The sequence below is a fragment of the Mercenaria mercenaria genome, chromosome 6 (genome assembly GCF_021730395.1).
Source record: "Mercenaria mercenaria strain notata chromosome 6, MADL_Memer_1, whole genome shotgun sequence".
Classification (NCBI taxonomy): domain Eukaryota; kingdom Metazoa; phylum Mollusca; class Bivalvia; order Venerida; family Veneridae; genus Mercenaria; species Mercenaria mercenaria.
In genome coordinates this window covers 4,359,393-4,378,379 of record NC_069366.1, presented here as the reverse complement: position 1 = coordinate 4,378,379, position 18,987 = coordinate 4,359,393, and the positions used below count along the sequence as shown (strand labels likewise).

At 34.5% G+C, this 18,987-nt stretch overlaps 2 protein-coding genes across 2 annotated transcripts in view; one reads left to right on the top strand and one right to left on the bottom strand.

Annotated features, from left to right (window-relative positions):
* Window positions 1-18,987, bottom strand: part of LOC123549763 (alpha-1-macroglobulin-like) — a 644,650-nt gene that overhangs the window by 493,091 nt on the left and 132,572 nt on the right. The gene's annotated exons all lie outside the window — the stretch shown is intronic.
* On the top strand, window positions 9,176-11,354 carry LOC123549766 (FMRFamide receptor-like). Its single transcript, XM_045338114.2, has one exon. It carries the CDS (start codon window positions 9,699-9,701, stop codon window positions 10,911-10,913), a length of 1,215 nt encoding a protein of 404 aa, XP_045194049.2. The 5' UTR covers window positions 9,176-9,698; the 3' UTR covers window positions 10,914-11,354.

The window sequence follows — 18,987 nt, the reverse complement described above, 5'->3', positions numbered from 1 at the left end:
CCAGAAAATTTAGTAATCTGTATATGTAGTGAAAAGTTCAACCAAGGACTGTGACCTTGACCTTTGAGGTAGTAAAATGGTTTTTGCGCATGACACATTGTCTATCCATGCTTATCATTTGTGTCGAATTATTTTGAAATTGGACCATGCATGTCAAAGTTATGGACCGGACACGAAGACCACTTATGTAGTGAAAATTTGCTAGATTCAACCAATGACTGTGACCTTGACCTTTGAGCTAGTGAAATGGTTTTTGCGCACGACACATCGTCTATCCATGCTTATCACATGTGTCAAATTATTCTGAAATCGGACCATGCATGTCAAAGTTATGGCCCGGACACAAACACCACCCTTTCCCGAACACACACACAAACACATACACGAACAGGGGTAACACTATATGCACCCCCCAATTTTATGGCGGGGGCATAAAAAGGGGCGTAATTCTGGAAATATTGCAGGAAGAGATACAAACCTTATACTGATGAACATTGTCACTATAAGCAAGTACAACAGGTTTCAACTGAATACCTAAGTACAGCAGCTTTCAACTGAATACCTTGTCACTATAAGCAAGTACAGCAGCTTTCAACTGAATACCTTGTCACTATAAGCAAGTACAGCAGCTTTCAACTGAATACCTTGTCACTATAAGCAAGTACAGCAGGTTTCAACTGAATACCTAAAGTAATGAAGTAGATATATTGACTTCAAACAAAAACTTTAACCATTTCACAAACCCCCACAGTTTGTGTGAGTGCATTTTTACTTATTCTTCCAAAAGTCAAACTGAAAATTGCCATAGCTACAAATTGATAACAAATAAACACATTTTTTCTTGGGAAAGGCATAACATAAATTCATGTCCCTCCTGATATAATTTCTATATAGGCCAATTACATATTAGTGCCTTGCCCTCTGGCTACCAGACATTTCCCTTAGAAAAAGACAAAGTTCAGTTACTTATATGTAGAAAGGTTATCATATTTCACTCTGGAAAGGTTTTTCTTTTCCTTCAGGCAATTACAAGTATTTTATTGTTAAATTGCAAAATTACGATCCAGAAGATGTTAGATGTAATTACAGAGCACATTAGCCATACTGGTTATATGTCATATTCCTGTAGTTTCTGTAAAAAGTTTAGGTTCTACAAATACAAGCTGTACAATACTCTATAGGTCACTCCACAAGATGCATCTACCCATGTGCATCAACTTCACATCCATATTTCTCAAAATCACTAACAACTCGTTAAACCTTCATTTTCATATCAATATAACTGCAAAAGTTTTCCGAAATTAACAGGCAACATTCCTTTGAGCATAATATTATATACAATTATTTTCTAAATTTTTCTTATACTCTCAGCGCAAGTGAGCCAAAAGATATAAAATTAATCTATCTTGCAATATTATTTACAAATGGTTAACCTCCTTTTTATATGCAATGACTCATAAAATTAACTTATTTAAAGATGCATTTTATCAGTTTAAAAACAAAAATAATTCAAGCAAGAGGTCCATAGTGGCCTTAAGTTACTCAACTGACCCTTAAATATATATATTATGACACAATGAATCAAGATAGCAAGTTACTAAAAAGTAAGAACATAAAACAGGTCACTGTTAGTGCCCCCATATGAACAAATTGAGAGATGACCTTATAAGGATGCTAAAGACCAAGTTTGATGAAAATCCATTGAGTCATTCATGAGAAGAAGTTCTTTGAAAGTATATCTACTTTTAGCTCTAGTGGCCCCAAAAAGGGGTAAAGTGCCCCTAAATGAGGACCTTTTCAGGATGCTACAGACCTGAAGTTTGATGAAGATCCATCAAGCAGTTCACTGGAAAAATTCTATTTTAGCTCTAGCTGCCCATAAAAGAGGCTAATGCCCCAATTTAAAAACAAGAGCACCGCCTTGCGGGTGCTGACGCTCATCTGATTTTTTCTGTAAAATAGAAAAATTGTCATACCCATGATTTTCTAAGTCCAAAAAGGGCCATAATTCTTGCAAAAAGCAGGATGGGGTTATGTTTCTTGATGTACAGAATCAGCTTATGATGGTGAACAACTGTTTCAAGTTTCAAAGCAATAGCTTTGATAGTTTTAATAGGAGAAAAGTCTACCTAAACATAAAACTTAACCAATAAATCTGATATTTTCTAAGTCCAAAAGGGGCCATAATTCTTGCAAAAAGCAGGACAGAGTTATGTTTCATGCTGTACATGGTCAGCTTATGATGGTGAACAAGTGTTGCAAGTTTTAAAGCAATAGCTTTGATAGTTTAGGAGAAAAGTTGACCTAAAAATAAAACTTAACCAAGAAATCTGATTTTCTAAGTCCAAAAGGGGCAATTATTCTTGAAAAAAGCAGGATGGAGTTATGTTTCTTGATGTACAGGGTCAGCTTATGATGGTGAATAAGTGTTGCAAGTTCTAAAGTTCTAAGACCAAGATTAATGAAGATCCAACCCACAGTTCAAGAGATATAAAGTTGTATAAAGCTTTTTCTTTTTTAGCTCTAGCAGTTCCAACTAGAACTGTCACAGGAGTGACTCATACCCCCACCATACGGTCTTGTCACAGAAGAATGGCAACCATAAGAAATCTTAAAAATACTTTGGAGTACTTCATCCTGGGCTTCCACATATAAGTAATACTAGTATAATACTAGTATAGTAATACTAGTAAATATATTAAATCTCTAATATTAGAGATACACTAAAAGTGAATTTAAAAAAGTGTCTTACCGACCCATGTTACCACAGAAAAATGTTTTTACTTTTTACATAGGACTTATAATAAAAAAGTTAGAAAAATACCTAAAATATTGAAAATCTAAAAATAGGATTTCTAAAAATAGACTAATTCCTGGAATTTAAGGGGAAGAAACTCAGTACAAAAGTTAAAAAAAGGTTACTTCCCTTTGGCTCTAAGCCAATCAGAATGAGATATAGTGAAAATACATCAAAATTAACCTTAAATTCTAGGTAAAAGGGGACACAATTCAAGAAAAATTAGTGTCAGAGTTATGCACCTTGTGTCACATGATGTGGGAGATGAGGTGGAACATCTATTTTAAGTCTGAATCAAATCCATTCAGTAGTAACTGAGATATAGTGAAAATACATCAAAATTAACCTTAAATTCTAAGTAAAAAGGGACATAATTCATGAACAAGAGCTGTCGGAGGACAGCAACGCTCGACTATTTAACAGCCTTGTCGCTTGAATGAATAAGAAAGTCGAAAAAGGGGCATAATTTAGTAAAAAAGTAAAATAGGGTTATGGAACCTGCATAGTGCTTATCAGCTCATGACAGTGGACAAGTGTGTGAAGTTTCAATCCATTCCCATTAGTGGGTACTGAGATACCAGCTTACATATAAGAATTTAACCCAAAACTCCTAAGTTTAAAAAGGGGCATACTTTTGTAAATTGCAAAGATGAGTTATTGACCCTTTGCACTGCATGTTATATCATGACAGTGAACAAGTGTGTGAAGTTTCAATCCTTTCCCGTTAGTGGATACTGAGATACCAGCTACATACAAAACCTTAACCAAAAAATTCTAAGTCGAAAAAGGGGCATAATTTTGTAAAAAAGCAAAATAGAGTTATGGAACTTGCTTTGTGTATGTCAGATCATGACAGTGAACAAGTGTGTGAAGTTTCAATCCATTCCAATTAGTGAGTACTGAGATACCAGCTTACATACAAAACCTTAACCAAAAATTTCTAAGTCGAAAAAGGGGCATAATTTTGTAAAAAAGCAAAATAGAGTTATGGAACCTGTGCAATGTAAGACAGTTTATCACAGTGAATAAGTGTGTGAAGTTTCAATCCATTCCCACAAGTGGTTACTGAGATACCAGCTTACATACAAAACCTTAACCAAAAATTTCTAAGTCAAAAAAGGGGCATAATTTTGTAAAAAAGCAAAATAGAGTTATGGAACCTGTGCAATGTAAGTCAGTTTATCACAGTGAATAAGTGTGTGAAGTTTCAATCCATTCCCACAAGTGGTTGCTGAGATACCAGCTTACATACAAAAACTTAACCAAATCGGGACGCGGACGCCGATGCGGACGCGGACGCCGACGCATGGGCGAGTCCAATAGCTCTACTATTCTATGAATAGTCGAGCTAAAAATTGGTGTCAGAGTTATGCACCTTGTGTCACATGATGTGGGTGATGAGGTGGAACATCTATTTTAAGTTTGAATCAAATCCATTTTGTAATAATTGAGATATAGTGAAAATACATCAAAATCAACCTTAAATTTAAAGTAAAAGGGGACATAATTCATAAAAAAATTATGTCAGAGTTAAGCACCTTATGTCACATCATCTGGGTGATGAGGTGGAACAACTATTTTAAGTTTGAATCAAATCCATTTAGTAATAACTGAGATATAGTGAAAATACAACAAAATTAACCTTAAATTCTAAGTAAAAGGGGACATAATTCATGAAAACTTGGTGTCAGAGTTATGCACCTTGTGTCACATGATGTGGGCACATGATGTGGGTGATGAGGTGGAACATCTATTTTAAGTTTGAATCAAATCCATTCAGTAGTAACTGAGATATAGTGAAAATACATCAAAATCAACCTTAAATTCTAAGTAAAAAGGGGCATAATTCATAAAAAAAATGGTGTCAGAGTTATGCACCTTGTGTCACATGATGTGGGTGATGAGGTGGAACATCTATTTTAAGTTTGAATCAAATCCATTTAGTAATAACTGAGATATAGTGAAAATACAACAAAATTAACCTTAAATTCTAAGTAAAAGGGGACATAATTCATGAAAACTTGGTGTCAGAGTTATGCACCTTGTGTCACATGATGTGGGCACATGATGTGGGTGATGAGGTGGAACATCTATTTTAAGTTTGAATCAAATCCATTCAGTAGTAACTGAGATATAGTGAAAATACATCAAAATCAACCTTAAATTCTAAGTAAAAAGGGGCATAATTCATAAAAAAATGGTGTCAGAGTTATGCACCTTGTGTCACATGATGTGGGTGATGAGGTGGAACATCTATTTTAAGTTTGAATCAAATCCATTTAGTAATAACTGAGATATAGTGAAAATACAACAAAATTAACCTTAAATTCTAAGTAAAAGGGGACATAATTCATGAAAACTTGGTGTCAAGAGTTATGCACCTTGTGTCACATGATGTGGGTGATAAGGTGGAACATGTATTTTAAGTTTGAATCAAATCCATTTGGTAATAACTAAGATAATAGATTTCGGGACGCGACGGGACAGGACGGGACGCGACGGGACGCGATGGGACGCGACAAAACTGACTCCTATATACCCCCCTCAAACATGTTTGGTGGGGGTATAAAAAGGGAGCAAGTATCTCCATTTGAATTAATTTTGAGAAGACCATAATTTATAATGATGCTACAGATCAAGTTTGATGAAGATTCATCAAGTTGTTAATGAGAAGGTTTTTCTATTTCTGTTACAGACCAAGTTGTGTTATTCTGACCAATTGTTTTGCAGCAGAAATATTTAAGTAAAAATGTTCATGATGAACCATCCACCATACCTAAAACCTACACTGAACAAAGTTCAGATTATTTAAAAAAATTTATTTTCTCATTTTTGCGACTTTTTCTACCTATATTTAAGCTGTTCCAACAAAACAAATGTATCTATTAATGACTTAACCAAAAAATATATAATGTTTACTAAGATTTCAAGTTTGAAGGTGAAGTTCATAATTATGAGGGTCAAGCTCATTTATACACAGACCAGTTTGTAGGTCTTGCAAGAAGGGCTGTTCAGTGCGAGTATGCACTAAATCGGGTCATTAATGTGAGCTGTAGGCAATCTAGTTCATAACAACAGACAAACGGACAAACGGACAAACAGACATGTTCGGGTGGGGGGGTGCTACAAAGACATTAGTTATTGGGAATTAACAGTATCATATGCCATTCCTTAACAAAATTGTATAGATATATAGTAATAATTAATCTGATTTATTAGAGTTGGTTTGAAACATTCAATCAGCAATCTTGACCTATACAGTTCCTCTTCAGTAAGATCCTGTTAATTAACTCCATTCTCCACAAAAGCACAATTCTCCCAGAGATTGGTGAAAAGCTGTCCCAGTATTTCCTGCCTGCTTATTGATGTGACAAAGGAGGGCAGAATAAATATCTCTCTGAATGTAGAGATGGTACCTAAAAATTCAAATTGCATCTGATATTATTTTCTGTTGAACACTTAATATCGGAGTACATCTATTATATAATGGTTTAACTTTCATACTTCATTTTTCATGCTGAAAGGCAATATTTAATCCGAAAAATTTGGTCCTACTTGGAAAAGTGAAGCCAGTGACAGATAACTCTTCTAGGACTAATTAGTTATGTGACCAAAGTACGCATAGATTCGGATGTGTTTCCCAAAAATATAGTTTACTTCAAGATCTATGAATAATCATTCAAACAAAAAAAGTTGAGCATTATCTTTCATTTTCAAAAGAAATAATTCAAAGACAATTATTTTTATTCATTACTGTCGAAAATTTACAGGTATGGTATGATCATAGGACAGAAAACATTATTCCTGAGAAAAAATATAAATAGACTATAAGAATTTTACGACATCGAATCCCTTAACATTTTACAAATTTCGTTTGCCAAGAATATTCAAGGCCTCAAAATGTACGAGTTAAAAACAGAACGATATAAAAATGTATATTCTATCTGATGGTCACACCAAAACCATGCCAAAAACTGTGCCGAAAGAAGTTATTTCACTTTTTATGACACGCACCTTGTGTTTACAAATGTACCTAATTTGCATATTGACCAAGGCATGGCGGAATCGCATTTACCCCGCTGAATTTGCCGTTACAGAAACCTCTGTTAATATAATGTAGACGGTCATTAGTATAAATAAAATGGTTGCGTTAGTTAAAAAGAAATGACAATCACCTTTCTTTAGCTAATCCATCAAAATAACGAAGCCGGTTTTGCTGTCAAAAGTTCCCGTAATTACTGAACGGTGCTAGGTTAAAATATTGCTAGCGTGGGATAAGTGATATCCGCTTCAGTTTTGCACTTGATTTGTTGTTGTTGTCGTTGAATACGTGGCCTTAGGTACCATCTCTACTGAATGCTTAATTTCAGTGCTTATATTATTTTTGTGTATATGCATTTATTGCATAAATCTTTGCCATGATACTGATATATTTGGACTATCGTTTTATTTCTCTAGGGTTTAACATCACATTGACACAATTATAGGTCATACAGTGACATTCTAGCTTTTAACGCTGGAGGAAGACCCCTGGTGCCTCTCCATGTGTAACTTTAGCATGAGCAAGCATCTGGGTAGAACCACCGGCCTCAGTAAGCCAGCTGAAGAAATCAATGCCATGAATGAGGCTCGAACCCACATTGGTGAGGGGCAAATGATTTTAAGTCAGCAATCTTAACCTTTAGCCTGCTGGCGGCAAGTGATTCTGCCTTTGCAACCAGTGCAAAACAAGAGCAGCCTGCACATCTGTGTAGAAAGGGGGGAAGAACGATGGATTTTTTTTGTTTGTGTTGGGTTTTACGCCGTTTTTCAACAGTATTTCAGTCATGTAACGGCGGGCAGTTAACCTAACCAGTGTTCCTGGATTCTGTACCAGTACAAACCTGTTCTCCGCAAGTAACTGCCAACTTCCCCACATGAATTATCAGAGGTGGAGGACTAATGATTGCAGACACAATGTCGTTTATCAAATAGTCACGGAGAACATACGCCCCGCCCGAGGATCGAACTCGCGACCCAACGATCCGTAGACCGACGCTCTACCTACTGAGCTAAGCGGGCGGGTGTAGAACGATGGAAATGAAAAGAAAATAAACAAAATCTAAAGAAACACTGTCTAAACACACCTACAGAAAAAAACTTCAAACTACAGTAAAAAATATCTTTAACCTTTAGCCTGCTAAATTTCTAAAATGGACTGGTCCATCACTCAATTTGGGCAATGGCATTTATTATTTGAAGGGCTGTTCACCGAAAATTAACTGACTGAACAGCGAACTGTACAGACCATGATCAGCCTGTACATCCTTAGTCTGCATGGTCGCAAAGGCAGAATCACTTGCTGGCAACAGACTAAAGGTTAATGGACACACCATCACCTTCCTGTGAGAGAATCTCCCTTCAAAGTTTTATACACTGTAACCCCATTAGGAAGAAAAACAAAGCATGCAGTCTCGACTGTCAGGATGAAAGGAATGAACTTAGGGATATAGAAATCAAAATTTATTCAATATATGATTTTGTATAAACGTTTGATTAGAATTTCAATTTTTAAACACACTGAATATTATACCCCAAATTACTGACAAAATCTATTTTTAAAACATGTGATCTTCGTAAACAGGAATTTTATACTTCAGTAGCAAATTTTCTCTGAAGATGAAATGTGGGTTTCTCTGTAAATAGATTTAAATATCATCCTGTTAGTTGTTTGCTCCACTTTTCTGACTATTCTTAAAATCTAATAAATCTAGTTATCATAATAATTTATTGTATTAGATCTACATAATGTGCTAGGTATGACAGACCTTATATACATGTACATGAAAGAACTTATATACACCTGTCATCAAGTAATACGGTATCAATTTCTATTTTCAGGACTACGACAGCACTGTGAAAATTATAGGCTTGAAGCTACCTATCAACTATTTTCTTCCTACTAATGATACAGAAAGGAGTAAATTATCTTCGAACAAAATCATAGTATCAGACAATGTTAGAACATCAGTCTTATAACATACTGACCCCAGTTCAAACTTGAGCTAATGATACACCTTCCTTCCTACCATTAAAGCTGCAGGCCTCCCGATTTATGCCAATTTTCTTCTTAATTTAGAAAATGTTTTAATTGATTAGTACATGCATTAAACTAAAATCTAAAGTGATTTTGTGCATTTTAGGAACTATATATCTACTGAAACACTTTTGTAATCAACAGGATTATGTAAAAAAATTCTTATAATTGAAATTTGATGCAAAACAGAAGGAATTCAGATGTACTTTATATGTTAAAAATTTAAAAACCTACTTAAACAATACTGGTTTATCATTTTCAATATCTGATATCAACTGCTCTCCATTTTAATATTTTTTTTAAATTTTAATATTAATCTAGAGGCACGTGGCTTTAACATTTATGAGAGTACAATCCTGATATACTCTAGTTTGATGGGGGTATATTTTCATTGGTAATCTCACATCTCTCCGAAAAACTTCAGGATACATTTTGCAGCCAATAGTTGAGTCTCTCTGATACTGCAAGGATGGGTAATGAATAAAAAATCAAAGAGAAAAAGCAATACTAGTCAGAGAGTAAAATGCATTGTATCAATCAAGCAGGAGCTTTTGTCGCTGCCACTCTCCCACAGTGATAAGCAACTGGAAGAGAAAATAATTATTTCACAGTATTCAGTGAATGATCTAACAACAAGATCATTAGTGAGAATTAGATTTTTTATGAAATAATTAATAGAAATACAGAGTGACATAATTGATGCAGCTGGCAAAAGGACATTAATTTAAAGATTTAATTGACAATATATTTTGTGACAATTGATTAAATGGAGTTTTTCTAATAATTTCGTAGAAGCAAAAAAAAATAAGAAATAAAAAAATAAACATGTCAAATTTAACCACATCCGGATACGACTTTGAAGATTTCCTAGAAAGTATTAATTTAAAAGCTCTAAATCTGAGTTACGATACAAGCATTCTTTTAGACAATTTTCAAAGAAACTGCAGTGACTGGAAAGTTCCATCAAGAAACCAATCATTTAGTGATGAGCAAATCAAGACCTTGGACCAACTCTACTATGTGCTGTATTTTGTTGTTATTCCGGCAGTTTGCGTGTTTGGATTTTTTGGAAACATTCTTAATGTGATAGTATTTTCGAAAAAGAAAATGTGCAAGACTCTGGATGATATAGAATATTGTACGACTATTTTCCTCATTGCTCTCGCCATCTCCGACATGATGTTTTGTATCTGTACGTTCCCGAAAGCCTTCGACAATCGCACAATCCAGGTGTATAAAGTGACAAACTTCATGGTGTACTACAAGATGTACTCCAATTTTGCTATAAGTACCTTTATACTATCGAGTACACTACTAACAGTCCTCACAGCCGTCATGAGGTACACTGCCATTTGTCATCCGTTCCATTCCAGGCAATTCATTTCATTTCGAAAAACAGTTGGTGCGATTCTGGCACTATTTTTCTTTAGTGTAGTGTTTAACTTGCCATACATCTGGCGGTTCAAGATGAACAGAGCAGACTGCAAATCTTCAACAGAGTATGTACATCTGGATACCGGTGTTTTCTTCACGAAACCAAACTTTGTATATACTCATAAACTTCTGTGGGCAATAATCGGGAACTTCATACCGCTGATATTGTTGCTATACTGCAACATTCGTCTTGTTAAAGCTCTACATGCGAGTCAGAAGCTTCGGTTGCTCCACAGTCGGGATAACGCCGGATGTCTTTCAGCACACCGGAGAATAAACATTACCCTCATTGCTATAATCATTCTGTTTTTCATCCTTGTAGCGCCATCAGAGATATCGAAATTCATTTACTTTTCTCATTCCAACAAAGGCGCAAAACAATCTTACGGATACCTACTCGTGTCAATGATTACCAATGCTCTTCAGTGTATAAACTTTTCCGTAAATTTTGTACTCTATTATGTTATTATTGCTCCATTCAGAAAGACAATTCACGAGTTTGTATGTGTGTTTATGTCACGGAGAGGAACAAGAGATTCGACAAACAGCCCTAAACAAACATGTATTGTACTGACACACAAAGAACAAAGACGGGCTTTGATATAAAGACAACATGATAAGGAGATAATGTATGCGTGGAATAAAACGCTGGACATGTTTGATCGTAATTTTGTCGTTTCTAAATATATTTGCTTTGTAATATATAAATCAATTTACAGTTTAAATGAACTGAAAGATAATGTTTATGCATTATACCTATTGTTATTTTCAAAAATTGAAAATCTTTGTCTCTTACGTTATAAACCACAACATTTTACATTTTAGCCGACTTCTTTAGAACAAAACCTTTAAATAATGTAAGTTCTGGTATCGGGCAAGTTTAAAAGATTGGAAACAAATGAAAATAATTCCAGGTGTCATGCCTAGCTATCAAAAATTGGGAAAAGTCCCAATCTCATGAAAAGAAGTGGAAAAGTCTTTGAGAATTTTTGGATAAAAATCAGCTATTACGTTTGATGCATGATTTTAACATTTTATATAATATGGTGGGTGGTTCTTTGAATAGTCATATATTTATCAATTGGCAATTAACATGCAAAGTGCATTTTAAAGGATGATGTTTTGAGCCAGGTACCAGGTAGCCAGGGAAATTTGACAACTGATGCAGGCAATAATTAGCAATTATTTAATGTGCAAGATTAAACTGTTTTAAATTTGAAATCACTTTCGAGCATGTATATTTGTGTCATGGTTCCCAAGAAAATGAAATTACTGATGATTTATAATATATGAGCCGTGCCATGGGAAAACCAACATAGTGGGTGTGCGACCAGTATGGATCCAGACCAGCCTGCGCATCCGCGCAGTCTGGTCAGGCTCCATGCTGTTCGCTTTTAAAGCCTATTGGAATTGGAGAAACTGTTAGCGAACAGCATGGATCCTGACCAGACTGCGCAGATGCGCAGGCTGGTCTGGATCCATGCTGGTCGCACACCCACTATGTTGGTTTTCCCATGGCACGGCTCAATTATGCAGTTAATCTTATGAGAAACTGTATTTTTGTAAGGAAGTTAAAGAAATTACTTTTTTTGTAATTTCAACTCATTGTTTTAACAGTATTTAAGCATAAAGGTTAAGGTTATTCTATACTATATCAAAATACTAAAAAGAGCGACACCAATCTTAACAATGATTTTAGAGTTTACGTATCGCGATTTCTGCACTACCTTTTTTTTTATATATTGTGTCTTATGTAACCTAGCAGGTAGCAATGTCTATTTACTGTGAATTCATTTCATTTCGTGGGCATGAAATTTCGTGTATTTGACCAGAATGGGTTATTTGTGGTGATATAAATTTGTGGGGCCTCCATGGCCGAGTGGTTATGGTCGCTGACTTCAAATCACTTGCCCCTCATCGATGTGGGTTCGAGCCTCACTCGGGGCGTTGAATTCTTCATGTGAGGAAGCCATCCAGCTGGCTTACGGAGGTCGGTGGTTCTACCCAGGTGCCAGTTCGTGATGAAATAATGCACGGGGCACCTGGGGTCTTCCTCCACCATTAAAGCTGGAAAGTTGCCATATGACCTATTATGTGTCAGTGTGACGTTAAATAATAATGATAATACACTAGTGTAATAAAGCTTTGATGTTGATGTCATTTATAGTATTGGCGACGTCGGTCAAATTGTCTTGTTTATATAGTAAAAGAAAGTTGATTTTTTATGTCTAACATGTGATAAAAAGAATATTACATTTGTGACTTTCCACATTGAATTTATTAAACTTGTTTAATAAAATTGATAAAATGCTCGGCAGAGCCTCGCATTTTATTATTTTATTCAACTCGTTTAATAAATTCAATATAAAAAGACATTCATGTAATATCCTCTATATATAAATTTGTGGATTCAACCTCTGATCATAAAATGAGTGCGAATTTGAAATGTTTGTTGTGATTTTATTTCATGGATTGACCCAACAGTGTTATCCATGTAAAATTTATTCCTCCATGAAAATTAAATAATGATTTCACATTATATGAACAATCATGTAACATGTAGTATTATTTTCGTCGCTCTTCTAAGAGTTTGATACAAAGTCCAGCTAAATTCCATCTGTTCTATAAAAAAAATCTTTACTGCATGATATACATAGTAGATTTAAAGCAGCATGCCTCCAGATTTGGCTAAAAAATAATCTTTCTTTCAAATTGAAGTTTGGTCCTATTATGAACATTAGAATATGAATTTTTGTTTCTAAAGTATTTTGAAAGTTCCAAATCAAGAAAAAAAGGTGACCGAGCCAGGAATTGAACCCTGGACCGCCGCGGCAATAAAGACATTTTCCCGTTGTTGTAACCAATAGCGCTATAGCTGAAGTAGTGAATAATGACTTCAAAATATAGATATTTATAATTGAGACAGTTTACCTGAAGTAAAAGCGTGACAAACGCTTTTCAATTTTCATCGTAAAAAAGTAGTAAAAACAGCAAATTCTCATGTGTTTCCGTAACATAATTAAAGTTTGTCAGTAATTAAGAATTAAAGCCTTCTTAAGAAATATAGCATTTATTTCAAGCTATCTAAAAAAAAATTTTCTTTGTTGTCGAACGATCTGGAGGCATGCTGCTTTAAGCCTTAATCTACTTTCAGAAACTACAAAAATGTCTCAATTATATAAATATTACCTAAAATTCACTGAATCACAGAGTTTCCTGTTTGAAATTAAAGTTACTAAAGAATTAAGCAATGTCTAGTATGTGTGGCACTGCATGGCCAAACAAAGGAAATTTCAGTTTTTATTATATTATACATTTCATCTTTAAACGACAATTATTTAACCATTCAGGTCTTTTTAATTTCCTTAAAAAATATCCTAAAATTACTCCACTAAAAAGTCTTAACATGATCTTCTTTTTTTTTTTTGGCTAAAACAGCAGAAAAAGGTTAAAACCTGAAAATTTGAGCATTTCTGACCTCTCAATCTGCCCTAATAACATAAAACATCAAAATCTTTATAATTTTGTATGCTTTATGTTACATTACAGGAAATAAAATGAGACAGAAGGAGTTTAAAATCTTTGTTCCTAAAATAACATTCCCTATTTTTTTTACTAAAAATGGGTAAATCAGCCACAATTAAGACAAATTGACGATAATTCTTCAAGGCATTAAAAAAGCTCCACATGGCTAAATTTTGTCATTCTCAAATACTGAAGGATGTAATTTAGCATCATTTAAACTTGTTTTGTCCCTTATATTTTTTAAATTTTATATCTAAAATACTTTTGCACAAATATTCTAGTATCTTACCTTTCATTAAGTTATTTACACAAGAGTTAAAATGTGTGGAGTCATAAAATTATGTACCTTATATATAGGCATTGTGTTTTGTGAATTCCATGATATTTCATTTTCAGTTACATTTATCATAGATCAGTATTATTTGTATCACTTTCAAAGTAGAAGTATTTCAGATGTTTAATTTTTCGTCTTAATTAACCAACTTATAATTTTGATGTATGTAACATTGACTTTCTCGATGATTTGAATCTGGAAGAAATACTGCACAGTCTTTTACTGTTTTTCAGTTTTGTTTGAAATAATACAATAAAAGTTTTCTGTGTACATTTAAATTCATGTTTGATGAGTACTCCTGTATGAATCCCGCATGATAACTCAAACCATAACATGCTTGATAATTATGATTTTTCTTCATTAAAACATTTCTGCCGAAAATATTTTTGTATAACATTACAGTATGCACTTAACTTCTATCATTGACAACCTTTTTGAGTTCAACGATGCATGACAACCATAACAATCAAACAATAATATAAACATGCTGTCGTTTAAATTATCGTGCAGGAGTAGTACTACTAAGGTATTTATAAACTTAATTATCTGTCCCTAGGTAAATTAAAAAAAGAATCATAAAGATCAGTGCCGGAATTTCCCAATTCCCAAGAAATTCTTATTTTACTCTCTAATGATCAGGATGATAATTCTCTAGCAATTATAAAAGATCTTTCAGATATTTGATTTTTTCTTTTGGAAAATGCACTTCTTTGAATTTCCTCTGACAGAATAATGTGATTGTATGTAAATTCTAAAACCGTAGCTTAAAATAACTTACAGGAGGGGCTCAAATTCGCAGCAACATTTAGTTAATATAGTCGGTGCCAGTATTTAACTGGCTTGGGAATTTGTCTCAGATGTTAGTGACTTTTTATATATTTTTCTTAACAACCTCTGACATCAAACACAAAAATAGAATGACAGAATGAGAGACACCTGAAGTTGTTTAATGAATGTAGACAGTTTCAGACGCCTCCTTGTTTTTGCTTGACGTAATCAGGAAGGTCTAATACGGGGAGTAGACACTCCGTATAAATTAATACATTTATCTGTATTATGCTGTCGTCCATACCTGTAAATATCGACCAGTCGTTAGCGATCAATATTTTGTTTTCCCCACTATCGATTAGCGTGTAATTAGCATATTACCTCATGTTAATCATGGAGCTATAACACTTTTTGTTCAAAGGGTTTACCAGTCACATGTTAAGTGGCGATAATTAGATGATCAGAGATTGATCTAAAGGGATTTTGAAGGAAAAAGAGCATGTGACTGCATGTGGTGATATGCTTAATTATTATGAACTAACTCAAGCTCATAAAAAGAAGTATTTTACCAGTAACTTCAAACCTTTATCAAAGGACCGATTTTTGTTGGATTTGAATAAATAAAATGGAAAAAAAACAGAAAGCTGACACTTTTCTTAATATTGTAGAGCCATAATTATAATTATTGTTTATAATGTCAGATTTCTACATACAGAAACAAACATTCTTCTTGAACGCAGAGAATGTTTCAAACGAAATTGTTGTTTAAACTCCAAAAATTAGTTTAATCAATTTAAACTTAAAACTGATGTGTGAAAAATATAATGTATTTAAATTAAAATAACAATGAAATTTTAAAAAAAAAAGGGCGACAACAAAGTTACATTTAGTATTCCGAACTTTTAGATAAAACTGCAGAAAATCATCTAGATTTAACAGGCAGAACAAAGCAATATCATAAACAAATATTTTCAGGCAACAGTTTACAGTTTCGACTTGCTATTTTCATTAAAATATGTCCTAATTTTATTGTTCTAAATACTCTGAATCAACAAGGCAAATATTATGTAAAAAAAAACGACATCTTTCTCTCTGGGTAAGACAAGCCTAGATTTAGCCATTTTCACAGGGTGAAAAGTAACATTAATGTAGATATTTTCCATTTAAAAACAGATGCAGGCAATAATTTCATTGCAGAACTTTTGTTTTCAACAAAAAATTCAACAAATGCTAAATCAGAAGTGGAGGAAGATTGATTTTTGACAAAATGTCTTTTATCAACAGTATAAGAACATACACATTGCTCCAGGATTGAACCCGCAATCCCTAGATTTGTGCTCACCCTATCAAAGAGCTAAGCGGGCAGACCATTTACCTTCAGTCTTCATTGTCAGTATTTTTGGTTGCGGGTTTATCCAACTACCAAAGTTAAAGTGTATTTCTGACAATCATAGCATCTTTATTTGATTCCAAATCACATCCAAAAGATGTTCATGTGCTATACAAAGTAGTCCCCTTCATGAACAATGTGAATGAATTATCAATGAACAAGCAGTTCTTATTCAACCTTTATCCACCAGCACTGACCATTTAGATTATATAAGATCTATCAATGATAAGGCATTCCAGCCCATGGTTACATCACAAGCTTGGGCAGGCAGAGTTCATCTTAGCTATGAGGCACATTAAATTTGTATTTGTTTCTCATTCATGTATATTCATAGACTGGCATTTAAACAGAAAATAAGTTTACCAACAATCCGCAACCATCAGACATTTCAAGGCTTTGATTTAAATTGGAAATGTATAAATCCCTCACGATAACACAAACGATAACATGTTTGATAATTATAATTTGTCTTCATTAAAACGTTTCAATACAGAAAATATTTTTGTATAACATTACAGTATCACTTAACTTCTATCATTGACAACCTTTTTGAGTTCAACAATGCACGAGAACCATAACAATTAAACAATAATATAAACATGCTGTCCTTTAAATTATCGTGCGGTAGTCGTACTTGTGATATTAGTCGTTAGTGTCTGAACATGTCTAACTATAAAAATGAGCTATCTGTGTTAATTTGTGTTGTCACTTTGCGAAAACCAACACCAATCTTGCATTGCTCATGTTGCATCCTTTTACTGAAGAGAAATTATTATATGAGCCATGCCATGGGAAAACCAACATAATGGCTTTGCGACCAGCATGGATCCAGACCAGCCTGCGCATCCGCGCAGTCTGGTCAGGATCCATGCTGTTCGCTAACGGTTTCTCTAACTGCAGTAGGCTTTAAAAGCGAACAGCATGGATCCTGACCAGACTGCGCAGGCTGGTCTGGATCCATGCTGGTCGCAAACCCACTATGCTGGTTTTCTCATGGCACGGCTCATATGTCTACCATTTTAGTATCATGCTTAAATACATGTTGTGAAAGCTAAAAATTGCTGCAATTATTGTTGACTTGTTTGTTTTTGGTTTTTTTCTTCCCTGTTATGGTATAAAATTATTGTATTATTGAGATATTGTTAAATATAAAATAAAAGTGTTTGAGAAAGTGCAGAGAATTATATTTTATTACGCCTCTCTAACAGCTCACTGGAAGACAATGTGCTCAACATAAGCAACTGTGATAACTCACTGTTCCGTCAACCACGGGTCAACAGTTTCTGCAAAAGACATCTCTGAAAGAATTTGTTGGAAATTGATGAAATTTGGTCCATTTTTTTTTTATTTGGTGACCTCTTCCAAACTTTTTCAAATGGTTCTGTATGGTGGCAAACAGGAGCTGCCCAAATTAAAAACCTTAAAATCAAATCAACTCATAAACCACATCTCAAAATTTGAATTAATTTTATGAGTGACACTGTACCAAGCATGTTCAAATTATTGCCATTCATCAAAAACATGGCCAGCGGGCACCATCATTCAGTCAAGATGAACTCCTAAACTGTTCATAAAGTGTGTTCATGAACAATTATTCATGAAAAGTTCATGAACAAAACTGTCATAGTTCATGAACCAGCATCTCTTGCAAATCTAATTCATGAACAATTCAAGCTTTTATGAACATCAAAAATTTTAATCATTTATATATGAAACTTAAGAAACCTTTAACTGAACAAGTTCAATGAACAGTTCATGAATAAATTCATAGCATCACATGATCAGTTCCCTGGCCCCCATTTAGTTTTGCACTCTTGGAATTTTTGAATTTTTTTTTTCATAATATTGTGTGATCCAGAGAGTTATGTAACTTGTCCCCATGAGGTCATCTTATGATGTGGATGACATGTGTAAAGTTTGAAACTAGGCCTACAGTTTTTGTGAAACCTACTGACACCTGAAATTCTAAGTTAACAAGAGCTGTCTCCATAGGATGACACATGCCCCCGATGGCACTTTGAATGAATAGTTATGGCCGATGTTAGAGTTTAGGACCTTTGACCTACGGAGCTGGGTCTTGCGCGCGACACATCGTCTTACTGTGTCACACATTCATGCGTAGTTATTTTAAAATCCATGCATGAATGACAAAGATATGGACCAGACACGCCCATCAATGCACTATCATGAAAAATGACCTTTAACGTCTAAGTGTGACCTTGACCTTTGAGCTACGGACCTGGGTCTTGCGCGCGACACGTCGTCTTACTGTGGTACACATTCATGCCAAGTTATTTGAAAATCCATCCATCGATGACAAAGATATGGACCGGACACGCCCATCAATGCACTATCCTTTAATGTCTAAGTGTGACCTTGACCTTTGAGCTACGGACCTGGGTCTTGCGCGTGACACGTCGTCTTACTGTGGTACACATTCATGCCAAGTTATTTGAAAATCCATCCATCGATGACAAAGATATGGACCGGACACGCCCATCAATGCACTATCCTTTAATGTCTAAGTGTGACCTTGACCTTTGAGCTACGGACCTGGGTCTTGCGCGCGACACGTCATCTTACTGTGGTACACATTCATGCCAAGTTATTTGAAAATCCATCCATCGATGACAAAGATATGGACCGGACACGAAAATTGCGGA

What these genes read in the sequence shown, in the direction of transcription:
- LOC123549766 (XM_045338114.2), top strand. Translation starts at nt 9,699, where the DNA reads ATGTCAAATTTAACCACATCCGGATACGACTTTGAAGATTTCCTAGAA.